The sequence below is a fragment of the Pristis pectinata genome, chromosome 8 (assembly GCF_009764475.1).
Source record: "Pristis pectinata isolate sPriPec2 chromosome 8, sPriPec2.1.pri, whole genome shotgun sequence".
NCBI lineage: Eukaryota > Metazoa > Chordata > Chondrichthyes > Rhinopristiformes > Pristidae > Pristis > Pristis pectinata.
The window spans coordinates 88,577,581-88,594,294 of record NC_067412.1 but is presented as its reverse complement, the minus strand read 5'-3'; the positions used below and the strand labels follow the sequence as shown (position 1 = coordinate 88,594,294).

Below are 16,714 nucleotides of genomic sequence, written 5' to 3'. Positions count from 1 at the left end.
GGAAAGGTGGGTGCAACAGCTTTTGTCCTGCAGATCCTGACTGTGAATTAACATCAGTAATGTTACTATGTAAACTCTGCACAGTTGCTTTGAAAAGATTAATGTTTCTACTGATAGAATTCTCTGATAGCTTGCAAGGTAATACTGATAGTGTGTGAACTAATGGTGCACACTTTCAATGTTGGTACACAGCTGAAACTGTTTTGCACTGCTGGGAATGCAAGTCAAGTGCGAAGCTTAAGCAGACTTTGAGTGAAGCAGAGGAAGGTTCTTCATCAGACACTTTGTACTGGCGTCAGGAAAGACCTTGGACAGGTAATAGTTCCAGCTTAATTACAATGCAACTACACAGCTTCACATTAATCTTAGAGTTGTCATGTCTCAATGAACTTGGGAGTTAGGATTTTGTGGTGAGTTAGGGGTCAAAATTCAACTTTGTTGATGGAAATTTTGCAACATTTTTGGCACTTTGCTCAGATCTCTTCCTCCAGCAGGGTGTAAGCTTCACTGCCAATTTGCCAATGCCCATTTTGCATGGCCTTGGAGTCAAAATGCAAGAACAAAGATGCTCTTGCAAAATAACAATTAATAATAGCAAGGAAGGAAAACAGTGTACCTTTTGGGCCAAATCGAGGAAATGGACTTTCAGTACCAGGTCTTCCTGTGGGACCTGGGGGACCTGATTGCCCAGGGGAACCTGGATTTCCTAACATTCCTGGGAATCCCTTCATACCAGAAGGTCCTGAAGGTCCACGATCTCCTATGAATCCTTTTGGTCCTGGAAAACCTGCAAAAAGGGCAATTAACTTTTTAATGTAAAACTTTGGAGAGAAAGGTATAAGGGCATCATTTTTAGCTATTACAAAACAACTAACACAGCAATTTTCTTCCTCTTTACTGGTTAACCGGTTAGCATTTACTGTGGTGACAAATCCACTCTCTCTGGATTGATACATTCAAAATCGATTTCATTTAGTATTCTTTGCCCAAGAGTGCTCTCCTGCCTATTAGATTACTCAGATGGAAATTTCAATGCAGTTCCTGCCAAGTCCTGATATATTAGCCTGCATTTGGACTATGATATTTCAGGTGGCAACCATCCTCCAATATTTTACATTGTATTGGTATTGGTATTGTCACTTGTCAAGTGGAAACTGGGTGAGTGTTGACAACAGAGTCTATTCCTGTCCTCCCCAAAGCTCACATATATTGTCTCCGATCTTTGACAACTTCCCCCTCCCTCCCATCTCCAACCTCTCCTATGGCCGAGCACTCATCATTACCTCTGAGGACATCACCTCGCTCAACAGACCTGGGATCAAACCTGGCATCTCTTGATCTTATTGATGTAATTCCATAATGGGCACTTCATGTTCAAACAGAATCCATATTAGAATAATAAGTATATCTGGGGCTTGAATCCTTCTGAATTATTGTTGGTTCAGTTTTGGGTATTTTTGCTGAGCCACTGAGTTCCTCCAGCAGTTCGTTTTTTTTGCTCCAGATTCCAGCATCTGCAGTGTCTTGTCACCGGCACGGTAGTGTAGCGGTTAGTGTAACGCTATTACAGCGCCGGCGACCCAGGTTCAATTCCCGCCGCTGTCTGTAAGGAGTTTGTACGTTCTCCCCATGTCTGCGTGGGTTTCCTCCGGGTGCTCCGGTTTCCTCCCACATTCCAAAGACGTACAGTACAGGTTAGGAAGTTGTGGGCATGCTATGTTGGTGCCGGAAGAGTGGCAACACTTGCGGGCTGCCCCCAGCACATTCTCAGTAACGCAAAAAGATGCATTTCACTGTGTGTTTCAATGTACATGTGACTAATAAATAAATATCGTCTTATCATCTTGTGCCTCCATCAATTACAATGCCTTCTTTGGTGGTTTTCTTTACTGTGACTGTTGGCTGCTTGAAGGCCTTGGAGACCCTCTGCTGGGAGACACAACCTCTGGAGAAAGATCCCTCAGACTGAACAATGTCGGCAAAGTTTTGTGCCCATTCCTCTGAGTGATGGTTATGACAAGGCCATGTCGCAAGTATCTTATAAGGGGAAGGACCCATTGGAATTTACCTTCTCTACAGCTTCCTTGCTAATCACACCTTGCATCTCTGTTTGCATCTTTTCCCAAGCTGACACTGAAGGAGGAATCACCTTGAAAGCAGAAAGTATGCAAATGACAGTACTACAGTAGGGTCAGACTATCCTCAGACATAGATGAAGGACATCCAGTGAGTGATAGTCTTGGCATCACTGCATCAGAATCAGTTACACGGATTCCTTAAATTCATCAAGGAGTGTGTGTTTTGGCAGGAACTATGAACTAGCAAGACACTAGCTGCAAAATTAAAATCCAAGTCATCCCATTCTGAGATCCAGGCAAGCCTTTCAAAAGGTGACTAAAATAGAATTCCGTATCTTCACTTACACAAAATGGTTCCAATAAATTTTAAAGAATCATGAAATAAATTTCTTAAGAGTAACATGATGGGTCAAAAAGGGTATAAAATTAAAAGTTACTGACTACTGAGATACTCTTGGAAGAAATGTTCTGGAAGGAAATGTCCTGTGAATGAAACTGGAGAGTGCTATGGCCAATGGACAACCTGATGATAAGAGGTATGTATTAAAGATGTCTATGCTGACAATGACTTCAACACTAATATCCCTCAGATAAGGAGGGGATATTGGCCAGTGTCATGTACCTGAACCCTGTACAGGTGCCCTATGAGCCCCAGCTAATGAACGTATGGAAGAAAATGAACTCAAAGGAACGACATCTAACAGCCTTAGTTTTAACTTCTGGAGAGGGGTAGGTGACAGGGAAGAGGTTTGTTCATAGCTTCCTGTCATGAGGCTCAGGCTAGTTTATCTTCCAGGCTTAGCGTGGGTTCTTTCTAAAACTAGGAACAATGACATGAGATTGGCAAGTTAGCTCAGAATGAACCTGTCTTTGGTCCCCATACAGCAGAGTAGGGTGATGGGCACTTTCAAATGCGATTGCAGTTGAATGGGGAAGGGTCTTGGATAGAGTTGGGTGTGGAGCAGCAGTGCGACTTCCTCCTTAGCCCTCACCAACCCCTTGAAAATGGATGGAGTTCACTCATGACAGTTCCCAGAGCAGGGGCTACCCAAAGAGGAAATCCAACATTTTGTATCACTGGACAGCTGGCTGGTTGCTTTTGACTGACAGTAAATATGACAACTGTACAATGATGTCTGAAAACGTGTTGAATCATACATCTGTGAGCCAAAGAGTTCGCTTGAACATAATTTTCCAAACAGGGTGAAATGAAGGTGCTTTTTTGAACCTGTTCAAATTCTGTAATGTTGAATTGTGTATAATGTGGCTTTGAAATTAATATTTGGAACTGAAGGCAAATTTTGGAAATACAGGATTTGGAATATTATTTGAAGATGGGACTGAAACATTATTATCACAACTTGGCCGCTGTGCCCCAACATAATGAGCTTTCAGCCTGTAGATGTAGTCTTGTTGTTAAAGCACCAAGGTAAAATCTAAAGGGTTCATTTTTTGATTTCCTCTTCACCAACAGGATCAGAAATGTGGGCAGATGTTGCATATCAGTGAACTACTGATGTATATTCTTGGCATCCATGGCTAGGAACATGAAATTAGAACATTGCTGCTTAATTTGCTTGTGGTTTATTCCGAAATGTAAAAATCCTGTGAACATTGGGATTTCAATTCAGTTCATATACTGTTGCCGGCACAGAAAGCTCTATGAGGGCTCAGCTGGTAAATTAACATGCTTGATGTGCATGTTGGTTGTACAGACTGAAAAGATGCCAGGTTTGATCCCGATCAACAAGAGAGATGTTCTGAACACCATACTAGTAGAATGTGAGACTATTGGAGGAAGAGAGGACCAGGCTCATCCCACGTTGCAACACTCACTGCACAGTTTCATGCATTAAGAATGACTCCCTGGCTGATCACTGACATCTGTGATAGAGTTAGCACAATATTACCATCCTTGGGATAATGAGAGGTTGAGGGCTGGAACTAGGAGTGACAACCATAAGAATCTAATGAAAAGTATTGGACCTTAAACGCTAACTGTTTCTCTTTCCACAGGTGCTGAGCTTCTATTGTTTTTATTTCAGATTTCCAGTATCTGCAGTTTACTTTTGGATTTTCAACCATCTCCCTTGTAACTTATTTTTACAAAGGGCAATGCCATATCAGCTGTTTAAAAGTTTTTCCACCTTAATAAAGGAGAGCAGCTGTTAGGCTATCAAGCATGGAATACCATTTTGGTTCAAAGCAGAAACACCTTTAACTGCATGAAATAACCAAATGCACCAGGATCAACACTAATACGGCTGACGAACTCTGCATGTCCTTGCATTATGGGAATTAGTCCTCCAAAGCTCTGCACCCTTGATGGCTGGTACTAAGTCTCAGTCTCTGAGCTCAACTACACCACAAAATGGGAAATACTAGGGAGCACTCAGTTCTCTCCAATAGGGAAACCAAGGAGGGTAAACGTTGTTATACGTTGAACTTGCTAACTGTAAAAGTGCACGACTTGCTCATCGCTTAGTGGGTGAAAAAAAATTACATAGAAGTCAGGCAGTTGAGCAACTTCTTGTAAGTTTAGTTATGGAAAAAAATCATTTGAAGTCGATAAGTAGCAACCTATTGGTAAGAATGAGTGTGAATATCACCCGACCAGACATTGCTATCACTAGCACAGATATTTAAGCCATTATGTTAAGAAGCCAGGACAGTTTGAAAACAAGCGTCACATCAATAGCCCGGTAGCAATTTATCGATGTTAATTTAAAAGACATGTTCACTGCCGTGGCTGACCAACCACAGTTTTAGCCAGAAGCATGATTACAGTGGAGCCTGCTCATTTTCTTGGAAAAAAATATTGGTGTATTCTGACTTTGCTGTTTACTTCCAAGTGATATTGGGATCTTCAGCTCAGGGTATAAAGAGAGTAAGTTAAGAAGGAAGGATGTGTTGATTCCCACAGAGTTAAGGTCAGTTTAACGTTGTCTCATTGTAAGGAGCTAGATGTCAGTTCCTTCTCTTTAGCTGTGTACACCTAACCATAATGCAGCATTGTTTGTTCCTCATTCATCCCTCATAGTTTTGGAATATTCAGCATGACACTCCCTACAACTCGAGCTAAGTGTCCACCTCACTCTGTTGCTCCCTCTCTTATCTGGTACTGTGAAAACTGGAGTATCTCTGATTGACTGAAAGAGGCAGAGAATGCACCTCCTAAAAAGTGCTGGAAGTGTAATTAAGAGATGATAATAAGCGGGCTCCACTCTATAGGCAGAATGCATACAGCAATGACCTAAGTTTTACAAAGCAGAAGGGTTAGGCCATTTTGCTTTAAGCTACAGACAACTCCCTCTCACCTTCACAGCCTACATGCAGTGACCGCACCCGATTCGATTGAGACCAGATATGGAAAGTTGGTGAGTGATGAATGGAACAGAAGCATGGAGGAATACAACATATGTGAACAGATGAACAGAAAGAGTCAAATAATAATGGAAGAATTTCCCTTTAAATTATACCGAGATGACAAACTAATCCCTTTCCCGCAAAAGGTTATATAATCACAGACTTAGTACCTAATCAGAAGGCAGTAAATTCAAGCCACAGAGTTGTCAAAGATAATCCCAACAATAACCTTTCCTGCTAAACAAATACTGCAGGACTCTAATTCCACCACTCGTGTCTGAGGAGGAGCAGAGTAAGTATCCTCAGACAGTCCACATTTTTTCTTACTTTGCAGGGTGAGAATGTCGCCGGCAAGGCGAATATTTATCCATCCCTAATTGCTCTTGAGGAGGTGGTGAGTGCCTTCTTGAACTGCTGCAGTCCAAGCTCGCCACTTTTTGCTCACCAGATGCAGAAAGATCAAGGATAGATGCCAGGAGCATTTGTGAAGAAAATTTGGAGCCAGAAATCTGTATTGGATTAGGGTACTTGGTGAGCAGATGGAGTAAACTGCCCCCCTTCTCCAACTAAGGAGCACACTCTGGAGAGGAGCTGAAGAACACAGGACCTTATGTCTCATTTAAAACGTCTGCAATATTTTAATACTTGGTGCATTGTGACATGTGGCTGATTTTTCCTTGAATGTGCATCAATGGAGTTTCGTGTTGCAGTATACCTTATCTCACACTTCTACGAAGTTCAGTTGGAGAAACTGCCTGGAAATAAAGCCACATATTTGTAAACTGTCTCAGAATCATGTTCTTCAGACATGTGTTCATTATATAGTGCATTCACCTTTCCTGCAGAGTACCCGACATCCTTCAATTATACAGGTTTAAGCCTCCTGCATTTCATCTGCTAATTATTCATTCAACTGTATTTGTGAAACGGCTGGTGTTCGCTGGCCGTTTATGGAAGCTATGGGTGACTGAGTTGAGGCTCACCTGGTTGTCCGGGCTCACCGGGCCTGCCCACTTCTCCCATGAGACCTGGCAGAGCATCCACTTGGCTCAGGCCTGGGGGTCCTGGCAAGCCTGGGAGACCAGGGTAGCCTGGGGGCCCTCTTTCACCTTTTGTGCTTTGACGTCCTGGCTTGCCATCAATACCTGGGAGATTTTATTTTTGAAAAAACAAATTGGTTAAATGAATTAAGATTCAATATCATCTTTTTTGTTAAATATCTGTTTATATAAAAGTTAATTTCAAAATTGCTAGTGTATATGGCACTGGATTGATGGTGATCTCAGTGATGTCAGCTCCCCTTCTACCTCAGATGTAATTAGTAATTGGTTTATTATTGTCAAAGGAATCTCTGGATGCCACCAGTGTAAAAGGACAAGGCTTCCTTCAAAATGCACCTCCGTGGTAAGATCAAAATCCACTTGTGAGGCACACTTCCGGCTCCCCTTCCCCTCTCCTTTGCTCAACTCCAACCTTCCATGACCAATTTGACCTGCCATCACCACCAGCCAGCCCCATCCCCAATGCATCTACCTGGGGAATTTTTAGGGTGAGCTAATGCTAAGACTGGGTCCAGCCTCAACCTGTGCAGCCCATCCACAGTCTCCAAGTGATGGGTGTTGCCTCACTTGTGGAGTCTGTGGTACGTGGCGCTGAAAGCACTAAGGTTGGATGTGTGGTGGAGAGTGGGCACTTCAGCCTGCATCAATGCAGTGGTCTTCCCCAGATTCACAATCTGGGCATGCAATGATCAATGAACACCAATTGACAACTGCTGAGCTGCTTCAGGTACCAAATGATAAACATCTCCACGGGATTATGATGAGGAAACCCAGCACCCTTTCTCAGGCAAACCTTGGCCCTCATGCTCTTTTTCTGTGCTTGAAAGACATTGCCAAATTGGAGGCTGTTGCCAGTTTATGACTCACTGTATGTTAACATCTAAAGAATTTATTAGGACCTCTGCAAACCAAAATTCTACAGAAGATGGAGTAGCAAAACCAACACCATCTGACATTTTACCTCTAGGGCCAGGCAAGCCAGGATCTCCTGGAGGTCCTTTCAATCCCAGTTTTCCAGGCTGACCGGGTTGACCTGGAGAACCCGATATTGCACCATAGACATCTCCTGGGAGTCCTTTCTGACCTGGAGTACCAGGAATACCAATTTTTCCAGGAGAACCTTCAGTTCCATCCAGTCCAGGGAGACCTGGTAGCCCATCATCACCTCGTGCTCCAGGAAACCCTGCAAGATTTCAAATACGTCTTCAGTAAAACCTTGACTTAGTAAGTAATGAGTGAAGGTTTCAGCACTCATTGCAATTAAGGAGGGCAGAACGTAAAGCTACCATTCAAAATCAAGGCTCCATTCCCAATGTTCAAAAATTAAGGTACACCATGGAATTATGCTCTCCCACAATCTTATCTTTTTAGAAACAGGAAAACCAATTCCCTCATACGCAGACCACAAAAAAATATGCTATAGCTATTTAGTGAAGAACCAGACAGCACCGGAGATAGGGACAAATATTTTGGAAGGCCTCAGAAGACGATTGGACGGGCAGCCATGTCAGGGAATGTAAAAATACATCAAACTGAAATTGTGTTGTCAGTTAGACATGTCCTCCACCTTGAAAGATGAGGTATGTTCTAGTGCAGAGTATTTTTTGAGGCCTCCTTTTGAGATGGATTAGGTGGTGTTTCTGATGTTGTAACTATTTGTCCAAGGTTGTGGCTACAAGGCAGAGACATTATTCACAGTAATTACCCCAGGAACCAACTTGGATATCCAGCAAGATTAGGAAGTCCCTTTTCTTGGCCAGCTAAGTCAATGCTGTGTGGTTAGTTACACTGAAGTGGTAGCAATGATTCAGGAGAAACAATACAAATTGTGGCACTTGCTTATATCTTGCATGTATGCATGTGGATTGAATGAATTAGTTTCAGTTAAAACTCAGTGACTGAGAAAACAAGAGAGGAAACGGAGGCAACCGAGTTGAATGGGTTACAAAATAGTCCTTGACCAGAGAACAGTGATAGGAGATACTAAAAGAAGAATATAGGCTGTCTGGAAAGTCCAAAGTAACAAAGTGACCACATTCACTGTATAAATCTAGAGCCAGTTTCAACTGTTAAATTAACAGTAAACTGTTGGCAAAAGGACACTTAGACTACTTTCAGAACTACTAATTCTGGCAACCTCCCTGCTAAAATACTTTCAGTTCCAAGATGCTCTAAACAATTGTCTTTCCAATAAATATAACCATGATAGAAATGTTCCATGTGGAACACAATTTAAATCTGTCATCTGGCCCATCAGCAGCAGTTTTGCACAGTCCAACAACAATCAATCTGGAATCATTAAACACTTAGAACCTTCAATATCAGCATGGATATTCAAAGTAATTGATCACAGAACGATATCTAAATTATAAATTGTACTTGACATCCAGCCAACAGCTAGTTCCCTGTTACATTTTAAGCCCCAACTGAGTTGTTGTAGGATCCAACAATCCTATTGGATTATTTCAGTGACTTCAGAAGTAGTCAACCTCCTCATTGGTGAGAAGGAAAATTAAACTCCATTCTCTTGTAATAACCTTCCTCTTTCACTTCACTGACCTCTTGTGTGACTTATAGTCTGGACCCTGCATGGCATGGCAGGATCAGAGAGAGAACCAGGAACCATTCACCTGCTGATCATGAAATTTTTTGGTGTCATGAGCATAGTGTGAGGTGGCAGGAATTCCACCCACATCTCTGATTTCTGCTGCAGATTTTAATGTCAGGCTGATTGAAACCACTTCAGGAACTCTGAATGGCTTCACCACCAATGCAATATACAGTGTTGCCAACAATCCTGTATTATAAGGGATGTCAAATTAAAAAATTGTTTTTTTTCCATACTAAATCACATGGATGCCTTTTAGCCCATACAGGAGCAGTGTGAGAGATGGGCTGTTAAAGGTTCTAAGTGTCAAAGTGCTTCCACACCATATGTAGTTTAAATCATTTCAGGTTGATGACCCAATTTAAAAGCAGAGGTGTAAGAGAGAGGGAAACTGAAGAGTGGGTAATCCCAGCATTTGCAATTTCAACTAATGGAATTCAGGAGTTCTGTGCTGCAATAGACTAATGGGCAGAAACAATTAAAGAGAAAAGCATTAATTATATAAGTGTAAAAGGCTGACATCAGACAAGCAAAGAAACAAAGAGTAACATTCAACTGATTTACTGATGAATTCAATCAGTTCCATTGTAGCCATACAGAAGATAGGCACACATACAGTACATTAAATGTTACTTCTTACTTCTGGTAGGACTGACAACATTGACCCGAAACCTGCTCTCTGTTTCCCTCTCCACAAGTGCTAGCTAACTCTTCATATCTGCTTCATTTTGTCTCATGAGAGAGAAGAAGGCCATTTGGCCCATCAAATCTATGCTGGCTCCTGGAGCAATCCCACTAATCCCATGCCCTCAGTTACTTTCTTTCTAACATGCTGAGTTTTTCCTGCCTTCTCTGTCAGGATTTCAGATTTCCACCATCACAGTATTTTTTTCTTTTGCATTTCTGAACAACTTTGCTGCAAATTTTCTCCAGCCACTTTAGAAATGGCCAGTTCTTTTACTTTCCTGTTTTCAACAATAATTCGTCATCAACAGCCACAACAGCATTGCCAGGAGGACTGAAGGGGGAATGAGGGAGTTGCTGAGAATGCTGCCCCTTATTCTTGAAGGTTAATGTTGATAACCCTAGCGTGGGGAAACATGGTAAGTGAATCACAGCACCTTCAGCAGTTTAAAAGATCACATGGCATCCCTCAAGTATTCCAATCACTTGCTTCCACTTTTAAAAGGCCATTTGCTGAATGATCTTTCTTCAAGTCCCTCTGTCTTATCTTAAAGTTGCCATCATTTTTCTGCTTATCTAGAAGTAGTGGAATCCTATTGAATGAAGATGTAACCAGCATTCACTCTTACCAAGATGTTGCTTAGATTGTAATGATGTCACTCCATATTACCATATCAATTAGATGAAACTATCCCTATTTCACCCCATAGTGCCGGGCAACTGGGGGCAAACTCCCCCCATGTACAGATGCTTAACTTGTAAAAGTTGCAAATGGGTAAGCACGTACCAGGAAAGCCTGATTCACCCAACAAGCCTGGAGGTCCTGGGAATCCTTTTGGTCCATCTGATCCTGGTCGCCCTGGACTGCCTGGAAAGCCTGGTCTACCTTTTGGACCTGAAGAATATTTGACGATGAAGAACCAGAAAAGAAAAAGAAATCAAACTGATAAATACATTGGTTGACACAGCCTCAAATTGTTATTGTCTTATTTCTTCAAAGTTAACCTATACAAGAGAAGGAATAACTGATTTAAGGTGTATTCTTGGTGGCACAGATGCTGGGCTCCACGATGGTGTAACATAGCTTGTTAACATTTCTGCCTTTCACATTGTTTCTTTTGCACAAGGTGACTTCCTTATGCCTCACTGCACGATGATGACATTGTTGGCTTCTGCTCTATTGATTCACGTACAAATGGGCTTTCACCCTGGGGAAATCAGCAGGGTCCAGCAGGCTTTCTCTAAAGCAGAGCAGCATTATACAAGAAGAAAAGGAGTCACGTGCACAAGTTCAGCCGTTTCCTCAACCATCTTTAAATATTGGGATCAAACTGACAAAAAATAATTACAAAGGCAGAATCAGCAACAAAAAATAAAGCATTGACTCCTGTTGCTGTTGATAGATTTCGATCTACTCAGACGTATAAACTAGTATTCAAACAAGTGACTGAAGGAGTTGGACTGAATTACTTCACAATTGTTATACAAATATGTTAAGAGATAAGTTTTAAAACATTTAAAGGTGCAAAAATATTGGAATAAGAAATCAGGCATTTTGTTCACTCTGTTTGATCCCTGCAAGGCATATAAAAGATACAACCATAACATTATGGCTTACATTAAAATATCCTAAATAATACAATGATAACAATTATTGCACTTCAAAAAAAAGCCCAGGCAAAAATGTTCTACCAATAATATTCTTGCTGTCTAGTAAGTAATAAATCCATATTTAGTAACATGGGTACAAATTTATCAATCCTGTTCCTAATTAAAATTGAATTAATTAGCATATCTAAATATGTTATAAGTTCATTCCCAAAATCAATTCCTCTTCACAAAACTCACCCCATCCAAGAAGACTTTAATTAGTTAGGTGTGGCACTACCCAATGAAACCATGGAATCACATATTGAGACACTGATTGACAGCCCCCACAAACATACCACTTTACTTTTTTTCTGCAGGGGTTTTACTTCCCAAAATCTATGTTTGCCTCACTATTAAAATGTTGCTGTAGTGTTCAAAGGGAGGAACTGGTACAGGAAATGCTTCAAACGAAGAGCACCCAAGTGTTCCTGAAGGAAGATCCCACCTGGTAGTCCTGGAGGTCCCGGAAATCCTTGCAAACCTCTGTTGCCTGGGATCACACAGGGAAGTGTGATTCCTGCCAAGTCACATAGAACAAGAAGATCATGAATATTATGTGCAAAGTAGCTTCAAAGTACACACTTATGCACATGTACAAACACATGTATATAAACATGCACATATGTGTATATACATATACAGATTACAAAAACAATGCACATACACACATGCATATATGTGCACAAACACATATATACACAAATGCACAGATATATTCATACAAGTACACACACATGCATGTATAGGAAAGAACATTAGAAACATGAGCAGGAATAGCTCATTTGGTTATTTGAGCTGGATCCACCATTCAGTTGGATAATGATTGATCTTCTAGATTACTAACTTTCTGCATTATTTCCATATCCCTTGATTTTTTAGCATTCAGGAATACATGAACCAGTTTATATTCAAAAACTGAGCATCCACAGGCACCCAGGTGAGAGATTTCCTAGGACTCACAACTCCCTAATGTCTCTTGACCTCCATGGTAAATGGCCAACCCATATTCAATCATGTGTCACAGTTCTGTTACTGCACACACAATTCACTCACCGATCTGCAACCATGCCCAAAGCACAGTGATGCTTGTTGCCCTTACCCAGGATTAAACCATAATGTCCTCATTTTGCACCAGTTTGCAGTATCCTCTATCCTTGAGCATCCACACCATATTATTATATGTGGCTACTAGGAGATAAAGACTATCCTTTAGCTCTAGGTAGCAGATTTTTTCCTGGAATAAAAGGCAAGGCAGCCCCACAAGCTCATCAAACAGACCACTCATACACTGAAAGAATGCTTTCATTACCTCGATCACTCTGGACCAATCCTGTGACTCACATAAGAGCAGGTCTCCAAATTCATAGTGCTCTGCCATATGCCCTTGCCCTAGTACCTTAGCCCTAGCCAAAATTGGTGGATAAGGAGGGAATGGAGCAGAAGGGAAAGGAGTAGAGGAAGGGGAGGAAAAAGAGGTGGACAATGAAGGGGGAAAGGCAATTTAGAAGATGCTTTCAGAGCGGTCTGTCCAATTCGGACTGGAATTTTAGTGCCACAATCCTAATGTGTCTTTACACCACATTTCTCATCTTAACCTTCCTTTGATATCAGAGTGTCTATCTGTAAAATAACAGAACAGCATAACAGAGAAGCAGGACATTGCTCACCTTTTGAATTGCAATCATGTAGCATGTTTTTGTGTACTACGTGATTCAGTTTCGATGGGGAATCAAACAGAAAGGAAAACTCGAGTCTGACTGCAAATTGCATGATATCCCTGATTTTCCTTCCAGCTTCTCTGCGTTTCCAGGGCAGTAATGCACAGAGGAGCCAGGCCATGCATGTTGGGGTCTAATAACATCCAACCCATGCTAGGATGTCACTTCCCAAGTTTTTCTGGGATCCAGCCACTCACACAGAATCGGGTTTTCACTTTGCTTGCTTCTGTGTTAAGGGGATCTGTGTGAGCTGCTTCTAGCGGGTGGAGATAGACATTAGGAACTTGTCTGATAAAGGACCTCTCTAAGTAATGAACTTACCCAGGTTGTCCATCTGGTTCACCTCCATAACCAAGACGCCATCAATCACACCCCCGTAAACCAGCTCATGTGTCCCAATCCAACCACTCATAGAGACCAACCAACCAATAACCCTACATCTTGACTGATGACATGCTGTCCCAAAGCCCCTATCAAACATCCTGCCCGTTGAGACCACTTCTAAACCCTAATTCACCCCCTCATTCCCAGTTATCTCTTCCCTCAACCCCACACATAGCCCGGCACTAGACTAACCTAATTTCCTCATGCCCTGCAGAATATGAAATTTTACAGAGGAAAGGCTTTTCCTAGTGAAATGCCTGTTTGGTACCACATGACAACTTGGACCTTAACCCCTTGAGAATTCTGCAGCAGCACAACTTTCATTGGTACACACCAACTGCTTAATATGCTTAAGCAAATGCCATTCAATTTCTAAGTTTTTCTCTGTGCCGTCTTTATCTCATCCTTTATCATTAGGGCCACTTTCTACTCAGTTTTTCACATCTTCTCTTAAAAAACAAGTGTTCTGGAATATTTTGTTCTTTTTCTCTCTCTCACATTCACACACAAACGATGCCCACACTTTTATATACTTGAGCATGCACACAGACTCACATGCAAAGATGCACATACATATACATGCATTACACACATGTACATGCGTATGTACACACACATGCATATACACAAAGGCCTACACATATACATGCATACACATGTACTAGCAGATTCATACTGATGATTTAGTAATGTATTAATGTATTTTAAGTCATCTTCAGTGGGGAAATAAAACTGTGCCCATGGATTGATTCAAACCAATGCAATCCACAGCCTTTTTAAACCTTTTGTGCAGTTGTGTTCACTACTAGAAGATATATCAAATTGAAATGATGAAGAGAATGAATAAAGAGAGGCCATGATAATACTTGGTAACTAACACAGTAATTAATATCCTAAATCCAAAGCCAATAAACAAAAAAAAGTTAATCTCCCTTGTTAACCCTATCTCCCAGGATAGGGTTTTATTTTTCCAGGTTATACATACATATTCAGTTCTACTTGTAAAAGGCACATGTTCTACTCATTTTATTATTTCTATAATAAATTTCTAAATCCATATTAATAATAAAAACTACTTTTCTGAAAGGGTCTTGGTGAAATTATATTCTCCGGGCAGTAGTGTTGATGTAGTACTTTCACTGGCAAAGTGTAATTATGGTCTGACAAGTTTACTTAAGCCACTTCTATTATATGTGTGGAAACAGGGATTTATAATGGAATGAGCTGACAGAGTACGTGGGCAGATGTAGGTCATGTCGATATTAGTACACATGGTCCAAATTTTCCTCAATGCAAACTGAACAGTTATTCTAGCCGCATTAAGAATGCTTGAAACGTTAGCAAAAGTAATCTACGCTGTCCCGGAGTGCAGGTTTACGTTGTACCTTCACCTTCCATTCTGATTTCCATTTTCCTCAGTGCCTAAGTATGCAAAAATCTATTGATTTTATTCTTAACTACTCAGTAATTAAGCAACCACCACCCTCTGGGCTGACAAATTCTAAAGATCCTGAGGAAAGAAAATTTCTCCTCATCCTTGTATTAAATGGTCACCTCCTTATCTGAGTTTCAGCCTCCTACTGGTGGCCTCTTCAGACCATACGAAACATTTTCACTGTGTGTATCCTGTCAATTCCCCTGAGAGTCATATTTATTTCAGATCGAACCTTGTGTTCTTCTAAATTACAGAGATGACAGGCCCAACTTGTTCAATTGTTTTTCATACAACTAAAAGTTGCCACTCTACACCACCACGTCCAAAGCAAATAAAATCTTTGTGATAATAAACTGTACACAGTGCTCCAGATGAAGGCTCACTAAATTTCTGTAGAATCACAGCAAAATTTCTTTAGTCTTATCATTACCTATTTATATCAATTTCATTACCCTTATATCAGGACCAACATAAAATTTACCTTAATAATTTCTTATTGTTTCTGTTTCGTCTACAATTACATCCAGATTCTTTGGTACACCAACTCATTAATTAAACAATATCTGCCTAGAAATTAAATTGCATAGCACTGTTTAATTTAGAGTTACATGATCAAAAATGTAGTTTGCACAGAGTATTATAGCGGGGGAAATTGCGCCACCATTGGTCACTCCTAGAACACCATGTTCTCATTGCTCAATGCCACTAAAGTAAGTCCTCCTCATACCTTTAATCCTCTGAGACCACCAATCTACAGCCCTGTTGTTGCTGATGGAGGCCACAATCTCTATATACTGTGCCTACTCCTGTAACACACTGCATTTTGTCCACTAACTTGGGACTTTATTCTATGACATTTAATGTTTAAAACTTCCCTACAGTCCTAGACATTAAGTTTGTCAGAATATTGGCCCTGGGCCAATCAATGTGGAGACAGTGCCAGTGTGGTGTCAGCACTACATCAATTGAAATTCCTCTTTCTGCCATATATTCAACTCTGATCTGTTCTACCACGTGCAAATTTATGCATGGCTCAGACAACTCTCCAAACATTGTTACACTGGAGTTGAATTTTGGCCCTAGCTCCCCAAACTCCTTCTGCACAATCCCATTTTTGTTCGGTTTTACTTATCACTGTTTTCTATGTGAACCACAACGACAGCATCCTTCTCTCACAGTCTAAGTTCTCCTCTGGATGACAAGGGCTGTCCTTAACTCTGGCACTGGGGCCATTAAAACCTTTGATTCTCTCAGTTACAGCTGCACACAATAGCATCTATTCCCCCAACTCTACTGACCCCTCGCCACTCCCTCTGATTTAACTGGCTTCTTGCACCACAATGCCACGACCAAACCTTATAGATCCAGTAATCTGTATTCAGTCCTAACCTCTGGTGCTGTATGTGTAGAACTGCATGTTCTCTCTGTGAGCATGTGGGTTCCTTCTGGGTGCTCAAGTTTCCTCCTACATCCCAAAGAAGTGCGGGTTGGTCGGCTGATTGGTTACTGTAAATTCCCCTTGGTGTATAGGTATGTGGTAGAATCACCTTGATGGGAATGCAAGGAGAATAAAATGGGACTGGCGTAGAATTAGAGTAAGTACGTGACTCTACAATAGACTGTCCATTCACCTGCCAGTTTTTGTTCTTATTCATACGACGAGAAAGCATCTGCCTTTCTACTTATTTGTTTTTAATACATGTGAATTGGTATGTTGAAGTAAAGATCCC

General features: G+C 41.1%; 1 protein-coding gene across 5 annotated transcripts in view; it reads right to left on the bottom strand.

The window, feature by feature from the left end:
- The window catches only part of col4a6 (collagen, type IV, alpha 6), a 356,258-nt gene that overhangs the window by 53,946 nt on the left and 285,598 nt on the right, over positions 1-16,714 (bottom strand). For all 5 annotated transcript variants that reach the window (XM_052022087.1, XM_052022085.1, XM_052022088.1 and 2 more), the window contains 5 exons: positions 11,893-11,964; positions 10,585-10,692; positions 7,467-7,688; positions 6,428-6,589; positions 617-787 (listed from right to left, as the gene is read on the bottom strand). In XM_052022087.1, coding sequence (XP_051878047.1) covers positions 617-787; positions 6,428-6,589; positions 7,467-7,688; positions 10,585-10,692; positions 11,893-11,964 — 735 coding nt within the window. The remainder of the gene's footprint in view (positions 1-616; positions 788-6,427; positions 6,590-7,466; positions 7,689-10,584; positions 10,693-11,892; positions 11,965-16,714) is intronic.